Here is a 16,394-nt window from a genome sequence, read left to right as displayed (position 1 = left end):
GTTCCACACCCATGGATTCTGATTTTTTTAATGGACTTAATGGACATTTTTTCCTATATTTCTTCTTTGGGGACAAGCTTGTTCATTACAGTTTCTTAACATTCAGCTTTAGTTGTTTTGTTGCTATTATTTTTTTCATTTACATTGTTATAGTCTTTGTGTATATTTTTTCCTGGTTCTGCTTGTTTCATTTTTCAACAGTTTATATGTCTTTCCATGCTTCTCTTAATTCCTTTTCTTTTCTTTCTTTCTTTCTTTTTGCTGGGCAATGAGGGTTAAGTGAGTTGCCCAAGATCACATAGGTAGTAAGTATCAAGTGTCTGAGGCCGGATTTGAACTCAGGTCTTCCTGAATTCAGGGCCACTGCTTTATCCACTGTGCCACCTAGCTGCCGCTGCATTCATTTTCATAATTTCTTTTAGTACATTAATGTTCCATTAAGTTCATATAACACATTTTGTTTAGCCGTTCTCTCATTAGTGTCCAACTATTTGTTTCCAGTTCTTTACTACCATAAAAATCATTGCTGTGATTTCGAATTATTCCAAAATAAGTGAATAAAACATCTATATCCTTTTATCCGGAGATCCTACTACTAGGCATATTCGCAAGGACATCATAGTTTTTGTTTTGTGTTTTTTAAAAAGGCCCCATATACAGGAAAACATTTATATTGGGATTTTTTCTTGTAGCCACAAAGAACTGAAGTATAATGCTCATTTATTGGGGGATGGCTAAACAAATTCTGATATATGAATGTAATAGAATATTATTCTGCTGCAAGAAATGACAACTTTTATGAAACAGAGAAGCATGGAAAGGCTTATATAAACTGATGCAAAATGGAGTAAGCAGAGCCAAGAAAACTATATGCAATGACCCCAACAAGGTAAGTTGAAAAAACAGCCACAACAAAAGAAATCAAAGATGAATGTTGCAAAATTGCAAAGCATAAGCATGGCCTCAAAGAAAAGATAGAAGATACTTCCCCCCACCCCCCCAACTCCTTTGTAGGGGGTAAGGGACAAAGGTGTGGAATATTGCATATATTGTCAGACCTTATTCTATGTATTGATTACTTTTCCTGGTTTCTTTTTTCTCTTTTTTTCCCCTTTAAAAATTCTTTATTATATAGAATATCTTTCTGGGAAAGGGGCAGGGCATATGGAAAATTTAGGTGATGTAAAAGCAAAAGATATCAAAAATTTTAAAAAGTGATGTCATAAATATTTGGGTATTTCTTTTTATGGTTTATATCCGTGGTCAATATGCCTAGTAGTGGAATCTCTCTTAAAGAGTTTAGACATTTTAATTACTTTCTTTGCCGAATTCCAAATTCAGTAATCTTTAGTTGCTCTACTGACCTCATTCCCCCTTTTTCAATACATCTTCCACATAGATAATTAATTGGTATTCTTAAAAGTCACAGTGACATTCTCCTCTTCAAAAAGCTCTAGTGGCTCCCTATTAAGAATAATGATGACAATAATAATAACTAACCTTTATATAGCACTTACTATGTGCCAGATACTCAATTGTTTTCTCATTTGATTCTCATAACAACCATGGGACATAGGTATTGTTATTATCCCCATTTTACAGGTAAGGAAACTGAGGTTGTGGCTTGTCCAGGGTCACACAGATAGCAGGTGTTTTGAGCCCATTTTTGAACTCAGGACTTCCAGACTCCAGGGTAGGGCTCCATTCACTGCACCACTATTACTTCTGTGATCAAATATAATCTCATCTCTTTGGCTTTTAAAACCTTTTATGAATTGGCCCTGGGTTTCCTTTCCGGCCTTATTATTTAATACACCTTCCTTCTTACTAATCTTCATATATAAGATACAGACTCCCATGTCTACGCTTTTTCACGTTACACCTGAAATGTGCATCCCTCCTCTCATAGCATCCCTTGTTTGCTTCAAAACTCAGCTAAAGTGCCAAATTCTACATGGTCTTTTCTGATCCTCCTACTTGCTCATGCCCTCCCTTCCAATTACCTTGTACTTCTTTTGTATAGACTTATATTTACACATAAAGTCTTCTCTTATAGAATGTAAGCTCCTTGATGACAGGACTTTCATATTTGTTTTTGTAGTCCTAGAGCCTAGCTTAGGGCTTGACAGAGTAGGCCTTTAATAATTCATTGTTGATTGATTGGTTGCTAATTTGGCAACCAAATTGAGAAGTTTTCACAAAATATATTTCAGTATTTCTTTTTTTTTTTGGTTAGGCAATTGGGGTTAAGTGATTTGCCCAGGGTCACACAGCCAGTAAGTGTTAAGTGTCTGAGGCCGGATTTGAACTCAGGTACTCCTGACTCCAGGGCTGGTATTCTATCCACTGCGCCATCTAGCTGCCCCCAGTATTTCTTAATATTAGTTATTTCAAAAAGGTGGGTAATCCTTTTGTAGATGGGTCTACTTTATGAGATGGGCTTTATTTTCTGAAGTAGCCATAAAAATTCATCACTTTCTGCTGAGAAATACCCCCAAACTTAGCTAGGCTGGTCCTCAGAAAAGACATATGTTCTCCTGCTAGGCTTGTTCTCAAATCCTTTCTAGACAGATATAGATAGGGTCCACCAGAGCTCATACTTCATTGTCAAAGCCTGAAAAACCTCAGGGGCATCTCCATGATAAAATGAAGCATTGGAGTAGGACTTCAGTAATACAAAACATTCCAGGGGGGTCGGCAGCAGGGAAGATGTAGGTGGGAATTAGCTTATAAATTGGTTGGGGAAATAAAAACTTCTTAAACTGTGGGTCTCTACCCCATATGGTATCCTGTAACTGGATGTCGGGGTCGTGAAAAATTTGGCAACAGTAAACAGTTATGTGTATACCTATTTTATGTACATATTTACCCAGGGTTGCATAAAAATTTCATGGGCAAAAAGTGATTGCAAGTAGAAAAAATTTAAGAAGCCCTGGTGTAAATAACTTCTTTTTCATAAGTTACACACATCTTTTTACTTTCTTGCTTGGGAATATTTCATAGAAATATTTTATCATAGCTTTGGACCTCGAAATAACACAGCTGGTCATGTAATTCAGTCCCTTCACTTTGCACATAAGAAAATGAGGCCTCAAGAGATTAAATGACTTGCACAAGGTTACACAGCTAGCAAATGACAAAGCTGTATTTGACCATGTCCTCTAACTCTATACTAAGCTGTCTTTTTCTGAAACATCTCATATTGAGTTAAGTTCCAAGAAACTAATGGGTTGGAATTTGTGTTATAAATACGCTTGCTTTATATCAAAATGACTCCAGGCTTAACCTATGTTGTTTTAAATTCTTATGAATATAAGGTTTCAATTTGACTGTGGAGAACATTGTGGATTTATAGAGTTTATGTTTTAAATCTAATGACTTTCGTTAATCTCGGCATTTAAATTTTTTTATTTTCAATTAACAAGAATCTAAGTTTTCTCCATCCCACCTTCTCTTCCTTCTTTGGGGAAAAAAAAAAAAGGAATAATAATGCCCTTGCATCAAATATGCATTGTCAGGCAAAACAAATTCCCACATTGGCCACGTCCAAAAAAATATGTCTTATTCTTCACCTTCAATCTATCACCTTTGTTATCTGGAGGTGGTTAGCATGCTTCATCATGAGACCTCTAAAATCAAGGTTGGTCATTGTATTGATTTCAGTTCTTCATTCTTTCATAGTTATCTTTACAATGTTATTGTTATTGAATAAGAAGTTGAAAGTTTTAATTCTGTTTTATTATGCACAGAGCCAGAAAACAGAATTTGCAGCCTATGCCCAATGAATTATCCTAGGTAGGCAGAGCTCTTCCAAATGGATTATACTTTTTTTGAAGTCCAAAATATTGGGGCACTGAATATAACAAACATTTTTTTGATTGGCTAGAATAGTGAATTCATTATTCTAAGTAGTGATAACCCTGGAAAATTGTTTTTTAAGAAGATAAATATTTCTTTTTAAAATTTCTGTGTGTGCTTTGTTAATATCAATGTGGTCTTAGTTATAGGAAGGAATTTGGATGTTAAATATGAAACAAGATTTGAATAAAAATCATTAGACATCGTGTTTGTTGACGTCAGGTTAGTTATACAGTCAGAATTTAATTTTTCTTATTGATGGCTTCTTAGGACATCAAATTTTGGGTAGACGTCTATATAAGGATTTTTATGATTTTTGTTTTTCAGGAGTTGTAAAAATATTTAATCATTCATGAGTTGAGCTTCCTTCTTGAGTCATGGATGACAAGGCCTCTGTTGGGAAAATCAGTGTCTCCTCAGACTCGGTATCAACTCTTAACAGTGAAGATTTTGTCTTGGTTTCCAGGCAAGGGGATGAAACACCATCTACAAATAATGGTAGTGATGATGAGAAAACAGGACTGAAGGTAAGAATTCTGATTGTGAGCTTATTGTGCTTTCCTCTAAGGGAAACTTACACTTGGGAGTTTGACTTGAAAACGTTGAAATTGATTTCTTTTGTCCATAAATTTCTTTTCCACTTTAGTGCATTTGATAGAATTTTTATTTGATCGAAGACTTCCATATTGATCTTTTTGTGCATCTTTTTCTGATCTTAATCTTGTAGTAGTCGTGTTTATCAAAATCACTCGTTGCAAGGTAAACTTGTATTGTCTTAGCATTTTTGTAAATCCTATAATGTTAGAAGCTCATATTTATATGGTGTTTTACAGGTTAGAGAGTGGTTTCCTCCCAGGAACCATTTATTTGCCATTTTTATTTACAATTAAGTAGAAATTACTCTCACCGCCACCAATTTTACAAAAGGAAGGTAGGCTCAAGAGACTAATGACTTATGAGAGTCAGACAGCTAGTCAGTAGAAAAGCAGATGCTACAATCTAGATCTTCCACCTCCCATACCTGGCATTTTCTCCAGATTGTGCCGCATTCCTGTGCATAAAGATTTGGGAGTAAAATACTTGTTTTCTTTGAGGTCTAATATGGCTTGTATAAGGGCAATGCCAGTCCAGCAGTACTATTTATTAAATTAAGTTGTAGTATCATTAAAACAACTTTAAATATCTGACCTTTTGGCCACTTTATTTACTTTCCCTTTACCACCCAACTTCCCTTTTCTCATGTACCATTGACACCTTGCTTCTTTGGGTCACAAAAAGTACCAGTTGTGATACGCAGGTTGTGTTTATGGATAGAGTTGGAAGGGACGTCAGATGTCACCTAAGTCTACTCCCTTCTATTACAGATAAATAAAGTAAGGCCCAGAAAGGTGAAGTGACTTGTCAGAGTCACACAGCTAATAAGTTGCACAAGCAGGATGTGAACATATGTCCTCTGATCTCAGATGTAGCTCTTTCCACAGCACCAGGCTGTGGTTATCTTTCTTTCTTTTTTTTTTTTAGATTTTTTTTTGGGGGCGGGGCAATGAGGGTTAAGTGACTTACTTGTCCAGGGTCACCCAGCTAGTTAAGTGTCAAGTGTCTGAGGTCATATTTGAACTCAGGTCCTCCTGACTCCAGGGCCAGTGTTCTATCCACTGTACCACCTAGCTGCCCCCACGCTGTGGTTATCATTGGAACATTTGGGTGGGGGGGGGGGAAATCACTATTTTAAAATTTTTTTGCCATTCTTGCCACCATCAAAAAAGAGCTTCCCTCCCAAGTTTCAAAAGCTTGTTTTTCTGATTTCTTTTATTTGAAAGTTTTTCTTTAAGAAACACAGTACTTGAGGAAACACAGTACAGTACCTTATTGAATTGATTTTAATAAATTCTGGATGATAGAGCACTGGGCCTAGAGTCAGGAAGACCAGAGCTTAAATCTGATCTCATATTCTTATTAACTGTTTGACAAAGATATTTTACCTCTATTTACCTCAATTTCTCCAACTATAAAATGAGAATAATAATAGCACCTGCCTCTCACCTGTTGTGAGAATCAGGTGAGATACTTCTATAGCACTTAGCACAGTCCCAGGCACTGTATAAATGTAGTTGTTGTTGTTGAAAATATCATATATAATCATTTTTTGGGGGCAGTAGTCAATAAACATTGATTATGTGCCTCTATATTATAAAGTTCTGGGGAAACAAAAATAGGCAAAAGGGAGCCCTTGCCCTCAAGGAGATCACCAGCTAATGAGGAAAGACAATAAATAAATATCTACAAATAAGTTACATACAAGATAAATAGAAACAACTAAGAGAAGGAAGGAGCTAGAATTAAGAGGGGTTAGGAAAAGGCTGCCATTAGAAGATAGGATTTTAGCTGAGACTTAAAGGAAACCAGTAGGCGAGATTAGGAGGAAGGGCATTGCAGGCATTGGAAACAGCCAGAAAAAGTGTTCACAGCCTAGAAATGAAGTATCTTGTTCTAAGAACAGCAAGGAGTCCGGGTTCATTAGATTAACGAGTACAGGGGTAAGGAGGAGTAAGGTGTAAAAAAACTGAAAAGGTAGGGGCTAGGTAATGAAGTACTTTGAATACCAAACAGAGACTTTTGTATGTGATCCTAGAGTCAGTAAGGAGCCACTATAATTTATTGAGTAGGGGAGTGACATAATCAAACCTGCCCTTTAGGAAAATCATTTTGGTGGCTGAATGGAGGATAGATTGAAGTGGGGGAATATTGAAGTGGGGTCATCCACTAGCATGCTTTTGCAGTACTTTAGGCATGAGGTGATGGGGGGGCTATACCAGAGTGATGGAAGTGTCAGAGGAGAGAATGAGGCATATTTGAAAGATGTCATAGAGGAGATGAAATCAAAAGGCCTTAGCAACAGCTTGGATATAGGAGGTAAGATATGGTCAAGGATGTCACCTGAGTGTGAGCCTCAGAGACAGGGAGCATGGTGTTATGCTCTACAGTAATTGAGAAGGTAGGAGGTAAGGAGAGTTTAGAGAGAAAGATGAGTTCAGTTTGTGACATGCTGAGTTTAAGGTGCCTGCTTGATATCTACTTTAGATGTCTGAAAGGTAGTTGGAGTTTCGAGATTAGAGATCAGCAGGGAGAGAAGTTGGAGCAGGATAGGTAGGTTTGAGAATCATCATCACAAAGATGATTAAATCCTTAGGAGCTGATAAGATCACCAGGCAAAGTAGTAAGAGGGGAAAGGGGGCCCAGGACAGAACCCCTGGGGTTTCTAATCTATGGTTGGAGGGTATGATGTAGGTGAGGATTCAGCAAGGGAGACTGAAAAGGAGCAGTCAGGTAATAGGAGATGTGATGTCTCAGAAATAAAGAGAGTATCAGTGAGAAAAGGGTGATCAACAGTGTTAGAGGCTTCAAAGGATGAGGATTGAGTAAATGCCATTGGACTTGGCAATTTCATTGGTTACTTAGGAGAGATTAGTTTCAGTGGAATGATGAGTTTGGAAGCTCATTTGTAAGAGGTTAAGAAGAGAGAGGAGAGAAAGTGTATTGTACCTGGCCTATTCAAGAAGTTTAGTTAAAAAGATCAAAAGAGATATGGGACAATAGCAGGAATGGAAGTATCAAGTGAGGGGCTTTTCCCTCTCACAGGAAGGGGCAGACATGTTTGTAGGCAGTAAGCAAGGAGCCAGTAGACAGGGAAAGTGATAGAGTAGGGATAATAGAGGACAAAATCTGATGGAGGACTGGATGGGATGGGATCACTAGAACAAGTAAAGGATTTATCTTTGGTAAGGAGTAATACCACCTCTCCTCCTCATGTAAGACAAGGTTCTCAGCTGAGAGACTTGAGGGGAGAGGGATCCATGAGAAGTTTAAGGAGGGATGAAAAAGTTTGAAAGAGCAGCCATGAAGAGTTGGAATAGTGAGTTGATGAGGGAGGTCCCAGTTGAGATTTTGTAACAACTCTGTAGTGGTCCATTCAGAATAGTTACTTGGTTTTCCCCATCTTCATTCAGCTGCTTATGTTTAGGAGTAAAGACAGTAGATGATGAGTCTGATCCAAGAATGCTTGGCAGGGCATAATCAGCAGAATGATAAGGGGACTAGAAACTCAAGAGAAGAGGACAGTGTAAAGTTGAATTGGTTCACCAAAGGATTGAGATGGGGAAAAGAGCAGAGAGTGCCAAACACAGGGAATATGACCTGGGAGAGAATTGAGGGCTCACAGGATTAAAGATCACAATGTGGGCAGAGTAGAGTTTGGTAAGGGAAGGCAGAGGGAGAGGAGGAAAGCCAATAGATTATGTTCAGATAAGGGGACTTTGGAATTATTGGACATGGAAGTGGTACGTTTGTGAGTGATCAAGGGTATGACTTACCTTTGTGTTTGGCTGAGGCGAATAAAGAGGTATTCCTATTCTATTCTATTAGGTATTCCTAATAGAGAGGTCATGGTAAGTGAGTTGATAGAGAAACTAAGGGTGTTAGTCAACATATATAAACAGGCCTATAAAAATGCCATCTAAATCAGTGAATTCACTTCTAAAGTGTTTTAAGGGAACTTTTCTTACCCCACCATGAATCTGGCTTGTAGAAGGAAAATATATTTCCATTAAATAGAATGTAAATTGATTCTAGAACTCTTCAAATTCCAATTGTATTTCCCCAAATGTTTTTATATAAGAAAGGTAGAATTTTTCTGGAACTAGTAAAGGTTCAAAGTATCTCGTGTAACCTTTGTGGAAGAGTTGGAAAATTGCTTGAGCCACAGGTGATCTTGAGATAGTCCATCAATATCTGTCACGAAAGAAATGTCTCATAGGTTGGGGGGCATCTTCCAGGAGACATTCATTTGTATTTTATGGGTTGCCATTTGGAATATAGAATCCTTTAGTGTAAAGAGCTCCAGGCCAGGGTTCAAAAGATTTGAATTCATATCACACTGCTACCAATTAGAGAATTTTAAGTAAGTTACTACCCTTCTCTCAGTGTCAGTTTTTTTCATCTGTGAAATGAAGTGATCATATGGCATGATTGCTATCTTCCTTGACATTTTACTTTCTAAGCAACATTTTAGTATTTATACACTGATTCTTGTGAAGGTGGAGGAGAGTGGGCAAAACTTTGGAGTTTTTTATGTGAAGGCCAAATATTTTTGAATGGGTCTATTTGCCTTTTTTTTTTTTTAAAGTATGCTCAATGTGAATTTTATAAATTTTAGGCTTCAAATCACAGTTCCCAGCATAAGGTCTTATCCTTGTACCCTCTTTATCTTTCTGCACATGTGTAAATATTGTGATAATTGTGACAGCATTGTTATTCTAAGCAGGGCCAGAAACTTTTGTGAGACAAAATGCAAGGAGAGGCATAAGAGAACTTATGTCATTTACTTGCTATGGCCAGGATTGTTGTGAAGAAGATGAAAGCACTTTAGAGTGCTAAATAAATGTGAGTAGCAGTTGTTAACAACTTTTCAAAGCCTCAGTTTCTTTATCTGTAAAATGAAACATATTCCATATTGCACAATATTGTGAGAAAAATGCTTTATATATATGTCAGAGAGTTATTGGTATGTTGGGTTTTTTAAAAATATATTTTAATATATTTGTTTTTGCAGGGCAGTGAGGGTTAAGTGACTTGCCTAGGGTCACACAGCTAGTAAGTGTCAAGTGTCTGAGGCCGGATTTGAACTCAGGTCCTCCTGAATCCAGGGCCAGTGCTTTATCCACTGTGTCACCTAGCTGGCCCACTGTTTTTATTATTTTTAAGACACAAAACCATTATTTTTAAGACACAAAACCATGATAGCATAACAGTAGTACTACTAACCGGTTCCCTTTCCTGTTTCATAGGGTTATGATGAGGATTAAACAACTATCTGTACAATTGTTTGGGAGATTAGGGAGCATTCTGAGATCTGGAATGGTTCTATTTAGCTGAATTTCAAGTTTAGTTTAATTTATCAGAATTCATTTCTTAGGAGGACAGTCTCTATCTCCTCTTCAGAGTTCTGGCTATGTAGGCTAGTAAGGGCTTTCTGTTTTGGTTGTTGTTACTACTAAAAATTTAAATCATTTCTTCTTTTTCAAGGCATTTTGCCAGCCCATATCAGGAATGGAGATCTTTGTTCAAATGAGGGTGAAAAAAGCAACAATCTAAGAATATTGTCTCAGTGATCTCTTTATGGCCAGTGCCCTTAAAATTCAGCTACCAGCTGCTGGTGATGCCTAGGAGACTAAAGTCTGTTAGAGAATATTAATGTCCTCCACTCAACATCTTGAGTTTTCTGTCCTGAGATGGTAAACAAAGAGATTAGTTAGTTGGAAGAGAGTTCTCCAACTTCATGAAAATAAAAAAAAATAGGAATCAAAGTCATCTCCTCCTACCTTGAAATTCCTAAATCAGCATTTCCCAAGCTGTTCCAAGAACTCATGTTTATCCTAAAGTGGGTAGGGATTCAGTTCTGGCAATATCTTCCCTCTAAATATAAAATTACGTTCTTTTCTACTTTGGACCTGTGATCTCATTAGTGTGGGTACTTCTTTCACTCATATAGATTTAGAGCCTCTAAACTATTTTGTCCAAGTAAATCCTTTGTGAAGGATCTACTGGTTCTTTTAATATTTTGTAGGTCAATACACAGGTTATCCAGTTATTATCCCCTCACTGTCCTACTTCCTTTACCAGCCTACATGTGCTTGATGATTTCTTTCTTTCTTTTTTCTTTTTTTTCTTTTTTTTTTTTGTGAGGCAAATCTTCTGAGTTTGTGATGGCTCTTCCTACATAGGTGTTTGATATCACCAGGAAAATATTGGTTTTAGAAAGGTTGATCTGTTTTTGTTTGTTTTACTTTGTGGTTTGGAGGCAACACCTGCAAGTGATCCTGCCTATTCTCCTCCTATTCAGTCTTTTGCCCAGCTCTTTATCCACAGTGGTACCTATCTACAGTCCCAGGCTAGTAGATTAGCTCAGTGGGCTGATATCTATGTTATAAGCTTGCAGTGTCTACTTTGTTTTTCCTATGTGGCTTACTAGACTTTGGTAACTTGAGAAATTATGTATGTATCAATATTAATTGTGTGGCCATTTTTCAGTATGAAGATTTATTCTTTTTAACTCTAACATTTCCCATTTCCTTTATGCTTAATCCCAGGGGTTATTCTAGTTTTCCCATATTGATGGGTTTGGTTTTTTTCCCATTGTATATAGAGTGTTCTAAGGCCATGTGAGTCTGTGAAACACTGGGTTATTTTAGTCATTAACCAGTTTTCTGACATGATCTTCCATTTTCCCTTAAATTGTTTTGAAAGGCATTTATACTGATAATATTCAAGAAATATGACTTTGGCAGTTCCTCCTATATTCATAAACTATTGACCCTAGTAGAATTTGAAGTCATGTGAATACTACCAGTATTTTCCCAAACAAACAAGTATTTATTAATCTCCTGCTATATGCTAGGCATTGTGTTAGGCGCTGGGGTACAAGTACAAAAATGAAACAGTCTATATATGTAATGAGCTTTCATTCTAATGAGGAAAACAAGTACATTTATATATATATATATATATATATATATATATATATATATATACACACACACGCACATACATATATACACAAAATAGTTACATATTAGGCAGTTTGGGAAGGATGATACTTCTAGGATTTGGAGGAATCAGGAAAGGCTTTATGCAGAAGGTAATGCCAGAACCCTATCTTAAAGAGAGGAATTCTGGGGTATAAATGGAAGGAATGTGTTATAGTCATGTGGAAAAGCCAGTGCAATGGCACAGTGATGGGTGATGGAATGCTGTGAGTGAAGAGAAGGTAAGAGGCCAGTTGGGCTGGATTGGCAAGCTCCAGGAAGATAGTAATGGCCAATTAAGCTAGAAATGTAGATGTGGGGCCAGGTTATAAAGGGCTTTAAAAGCTAAACAGAGAAAAATTATTTTATTTTATTTTAAAGGCAATGGGAAGGCACTGGAGTTAGTTGAATGAGAGATTCTATATGTTCAGATCTGTGCTTAATGAAAATGACTTTGGCAGAAATGTGTAAGATAGACTAGCCTTAGAATCAATTAGGAAAATGTGATAATGTAGGTGAAGAGGTGATGAGGGCCTGAAACGAATATGGTAGCTGTGTCAGTGAAGAAAAGGACTTATATGCAAGAGATATTGAGAAGATAGAAATGGTGGTACTTGGCAGCTGAATTTTATATATATATATATATGGTGAGGGAGTGAGTAGTGGAGAATAATGCTGAGATTATGAATATGAACCATGGATAAAATGGTGGTTCCTTTGACAAAAATAAGAAAGTTTGGAAGAGAGGGTTTAGAAGGAAAGGTAATAAATTCATTTTTAGATATGTTGACCTTTAGATGTTCTTAAGGATATTTTATTTAAAATATTTAATAGCTAATTGATGATATGGAAGTCAGTCTCAGAGAAGAGAACTGGGAGTCATCTTTATATAGATAACAAACCCATGAGAGCTGATGCCGTTAGCAAGAGAATATATAAAGTGGAGAAGGGAAGAGGACCCAGAATACAACTTTGGAGGATTACCACAGTTAAAGGATGTAATATGAATGATGAGCCACAAAAGGAAACTTAGAGGGAACATTCATACAAGAAGGAGGTAAACCATAAGAGACTACAATGTCAGAAACTCAGAGATGAAAGTCTCCAGGAGAAGAGGATTCTCAGCAGAATCAAATGCAGCACATAAGTTGAGAAAGATGAGTGAATACTGAGAAAAGTCCATCTTATTTGGTTATTAAGAGATCATTGGAGGGGCAGCTAGGTGGCGCAGTGGATAGAGCACCGGCCCTGGAGTCAGGAGTACCTGGGTTCAAATCCGGCCTCAGACACTTAACACACACTTACTAGCTGTGTGACCCTGGGCAAATCACTTAACCCCAATTGCCTCATTAAAAAAAAAAAAGAGAGAGAGAGATCATTGGTAGCTTTAGAGAAAGCAGTTTCAGTTGAATGATGGTGAAAGCCAGATTACAAAGGTCAAGGAAAGGAAGCATAGACAGCAAGCATAGGTAACTTTTCCCAAGGAGTTTGGCTGAGAAAAGGGGAAGAAATATAAGATGATAGCTTGAAGAGATGGTACAGTCTATAAATGTGTGTTTATTAGGGGAGAGTTGTTTTGTTTTAGGATAGGAAAGACTTGGGCTTCTATGAGGTAAGTAGGGAAAAAAGTTTTTAGGGAAATGTTAAAGGTTCAAGAGAGGGGAGGATAATTGAGTATGAAATCTGCTGGGGAAGATGGAGTGGTATCAAATGCACATGTATAGGGGTCAGCCTTGCCAAGGAGAGGGCCCAGTTCTATTTCAGAGACTGGGAAAAATGAAGAGAGTGTGAGAGTTGATGTCAAAGGGTTTTGAGATGAGAATGGAGAAAAGAGAACTCATCAAATGACCTCAGTTTTTTCAGTAAAGAGGCAAATTACTCAATAGAGAGTAGGGGAGAAGGAAGTATGAGGGACTTCAGGAGGGGAGAGAAGGTTTGCAATAATTTCTGTGGGAAATAATTTGGAGGAATAAAAGGACTTCCTTGCTGCAGTGAGGGCCCAGTTAAGGTTAGATAACATAAATTTGTAATGTGCCCAATGAACACAGTTGTGAAATTTTTTCCAACTTCATTCAACAGTTTATGAGCAAGCATGGAAGATACAACTGGTGAGAGTAATGCAGGATTAAACGTTTGTTAAGAAAAAACCAACAGTAGGAGAAGGGGTCAAGGGATTTGAGAACAGAGGACAGTTTAGAGTTGAAATGGCTATCTGTTGGGTTCAGTTTGAGAGGAGAATGAAGTCAGAAAAAGGGTAATATCCTGAGAAAGTACTGAGGGGTAAAAACAAATATAGGAAGGTTGAAGCATAAGGAGAGAGAAAATGGTGGTGATGATGAAAGATGAGAATGTTTGCATTTCTAATTAGGGAAGTAGAATACATTTATGCATAATGACACTTTGAAGGATATTCTGAGGTCTCTTCCAACCCAGAGATTCAATGACATTATATTCATTCCAAACCTTATAATGGCAAGATCTAATGTGTGACCTTTCGTATATGCAGCTTAAGTGGATTGAGTACATTATGGAACTTAAGGAAGTTGAGGAAATGGAAATTTTAGAGTTTGAGGAATCATCTACATAAATATTAACATTCTAGTATCCGAATAGGAGTTAGGGAAGAAACAAATACGGTTAGATATAACTACAGCTAACATTATTTTGATTGGGTGGAAAATTTTATTTGTCATGAATTTCAACAAAGAAAAGGTTAGTGAGTGAGGCACAAAAGAAGAGTCTGGAAATGTTAATGGGGAGAAAAGAATATCCAGACTCCCCTTCCATGACTATTGTGGCAACGGATATAAGAGAGCATATAGCCTGTGGAGGAGAGGATGCACAGTAATGCAGTGTCATGAGAGGAGAATCAGGTTCCTGTCAGGGGTAATGGATGAAAACAGTACCTCAGATGTGATCTTTTTGTTCTCATTACATACCAATGAGGTAAGGAAATGGGTCAGTGTTTATCTCATTTTATAGTTGAGATACAACTCAGAAACAGAGAAATTTAGTAATTTAAACACCACCACATAGCAAGGAGTGAATAGAATCGGAAATAATAGCTCTGTCTTCCACTGAGTAAGTTCAGGCTTCGGAATTGGTATATGGACTTAATTTGTCTGTACAGTGTATTTTTCTTTTCTTTTCTTTTTTTTTTTTTTGGTGAGGCAATTGGGGTTAAGTGACTTGCCCAGGGTCACACAGCTAGTAAGTGTCAAATATCCGAGGTCAGATTTGAACTCAGGTCCTCCTGAATCCAGGGCCAGTGCTCTATCCACTGCGCCACCTAGCTGCCCCCTGTACAGTGTATTTTTAAAATGTTTGCTTCATGACTCCATTAGACTTATTTTTGTTTTTCTTGATGACTCAGCTTTAAATTTAGTTTTGTGGCTCAAGATGTTACTCAATTTGAACCTTTTCCTGTTGTGTTATTACTGTGGTCTGATCTAGGGAATTGAGAACTGGAGCATTTTGAGAAACCAGTTTTCTGTTGTTTGCTTTAACTGTACGGGTATCCCAAAGTGTGATGCACTTGACCTTTGGATTACAGTCTAAGACTTTTAGTACTCCTTTCTCTACCTCCCTCACACCAAAAATTTTTTATACATTTAGCCAATACACATGAACTAGTAGACTATGACCTCTTGATTGTCTTTTCTATGTGACTAAGCTCAGGGCAGTGTTTCAGTCTATTTAACTATGTGAAAATAAATTCTCTTAAATGAGATTGCTGAAATTAAAGTTGAGAACCACCATTAATGACATTAACTTGGAGTTAGAATTGCGATGTACCCAGATAGAATACTACTGTCAGAATAATTTAGCACAGGTGTGTCAGAATCAATAGGGAACCACTAAATCAGCCATAAGGATCCCTGCAGTCCACCTGTTGACTTAGAAAACCACATATTAATATTGTCTGCATTTTATTGTATTTTAATTTATACTATTAAATATTTCTAATTACATTTTAATTGATTCAGGCTATACTAAGAAGTATTGTAGCCACATGCCACAACAAAAGCCCCTTGTGATAGACGCCTCAGATTTAGCATATACAAATTAGATTTAGGTCCTAAGTCATAGGATTTAGAACTGAAAGAGACTTTAAAGAAGATCTATACGGGCAGCTAGGTGGCTCAGTGGATAGAGCACCAGCCCTGGAGTCAGGAGTATCTGAGTTCAAATCCGACCTCAGACACTTAACACGTACTAGCTGTGTGACCCTGGGCAAGTCACTTAACCCCAATTGCCTCACTAAAAAAAAAAAAAAAACCAAAGAAGATCTATACTAATCCTTTCATTTTACAAAAGGAAACTGAGGCCCAGAAAGGCCAAGTAACTTGTTACACATGTATCAGGTCAATGAACTAGCAATCAAACTTAGATCTCTGGCCTCTAAATCCTTTGTGCTCTTTTTTCCACAGCACAGTGCCTCACTTGCTTACATCTGTCCATCATCTGATCAGCACTAGCCTTATCACTATATACCTTTGTGTTTTTTTTAAAAATTGAATAAGGTGTTTGGAGTGCTCCTTTTCTAATACTATTAAAATACATACAATGGGAAAGTAAATGTTATCAATAAGTTCATGGTAACTACTAATTTTTAAAAATCTATGCTGTTGGGGTGGCTAGGTGGTGCAGTGGATAGAGTACCAGCCCTGGATTCAGGAGGACCTCAGTTCAAATCCAGCCTCAGACACTTGACACTTACTAGCTGTGTGACCCTGGGCAAGTCACTTAACCCCAATTGCCTCACCAAAAAAAATTTTTTTAATCTACGCTGTTTCTAAATAAATGGAAATAGAAATTAGAGTCATTGCTCATAAAAAATGATGAGAGTACCCAACTCCATTATTACAGTTGAATTAACTAGAGCATACTTTATGGAGCCAGATAGTAACAAAATTCATTAAGAGTAAAAGGTCTAGAGTAATTGAGAAAAAAAAA

At 37.2% G+C, this 16,394-nt stretch overlaps 1 protein-coding gene across 7 annotated transcripts in view; it reads left to right on the top strand.

Moving 5' to 3' along the window:
* RABGAP1 (RAB GTPase activating protein 1) overlaps positions 1-16,394 on the top strand; it is a 241,947-nt gene that overhangs the window by 25,107 nt on the left and 200,446 nt on the right. For 3 of the 7 annotated variants that reach the window (XM_043981839.1, XM_043981838.1, XM_043981840.1), the window contains one exon: positions 4,186-4,385. The exons of 1 other annotated variant lie outside the window; for it this stretch is intronic. In XM_043981839.1, coding sequence (XP_043837774.1) covers positions 4,236-4,385 — 150 coding nt within the window. In that variant the 5' untranslated portion in view covers positions 4,186-4,235. Of the gene's footprint in view, positions 1-703; positions 890-3,755; positions 3,796-4,185; positions 4,386-16,394 lie in introns of those variants that run through there. 3 more of the 7 variants (XM_043981842.1, XM_043981837.1, XM_043981841.1) reach the window with 3 other exon arrangements.

Source organism: Dromiciops gliroides, chromosome 2 (assembly GCF_019393635.1).
Source record: "Dromiciops gliroides isolate mDroGli1 chromosome 2, mDroGli1.pri, whole genome shotgun sequence".
In the NCBI taxonomy this organism is placed as follows: Eukaryota; Metazoa; Chordata; class Mammalia; order Microbiotheria; family Microbiotheriidae; genus Dromiciops; species Dromiciops gliroides.
This window is presented reverse-complemented; position numbering and strand designations above follow the sequence as displayed.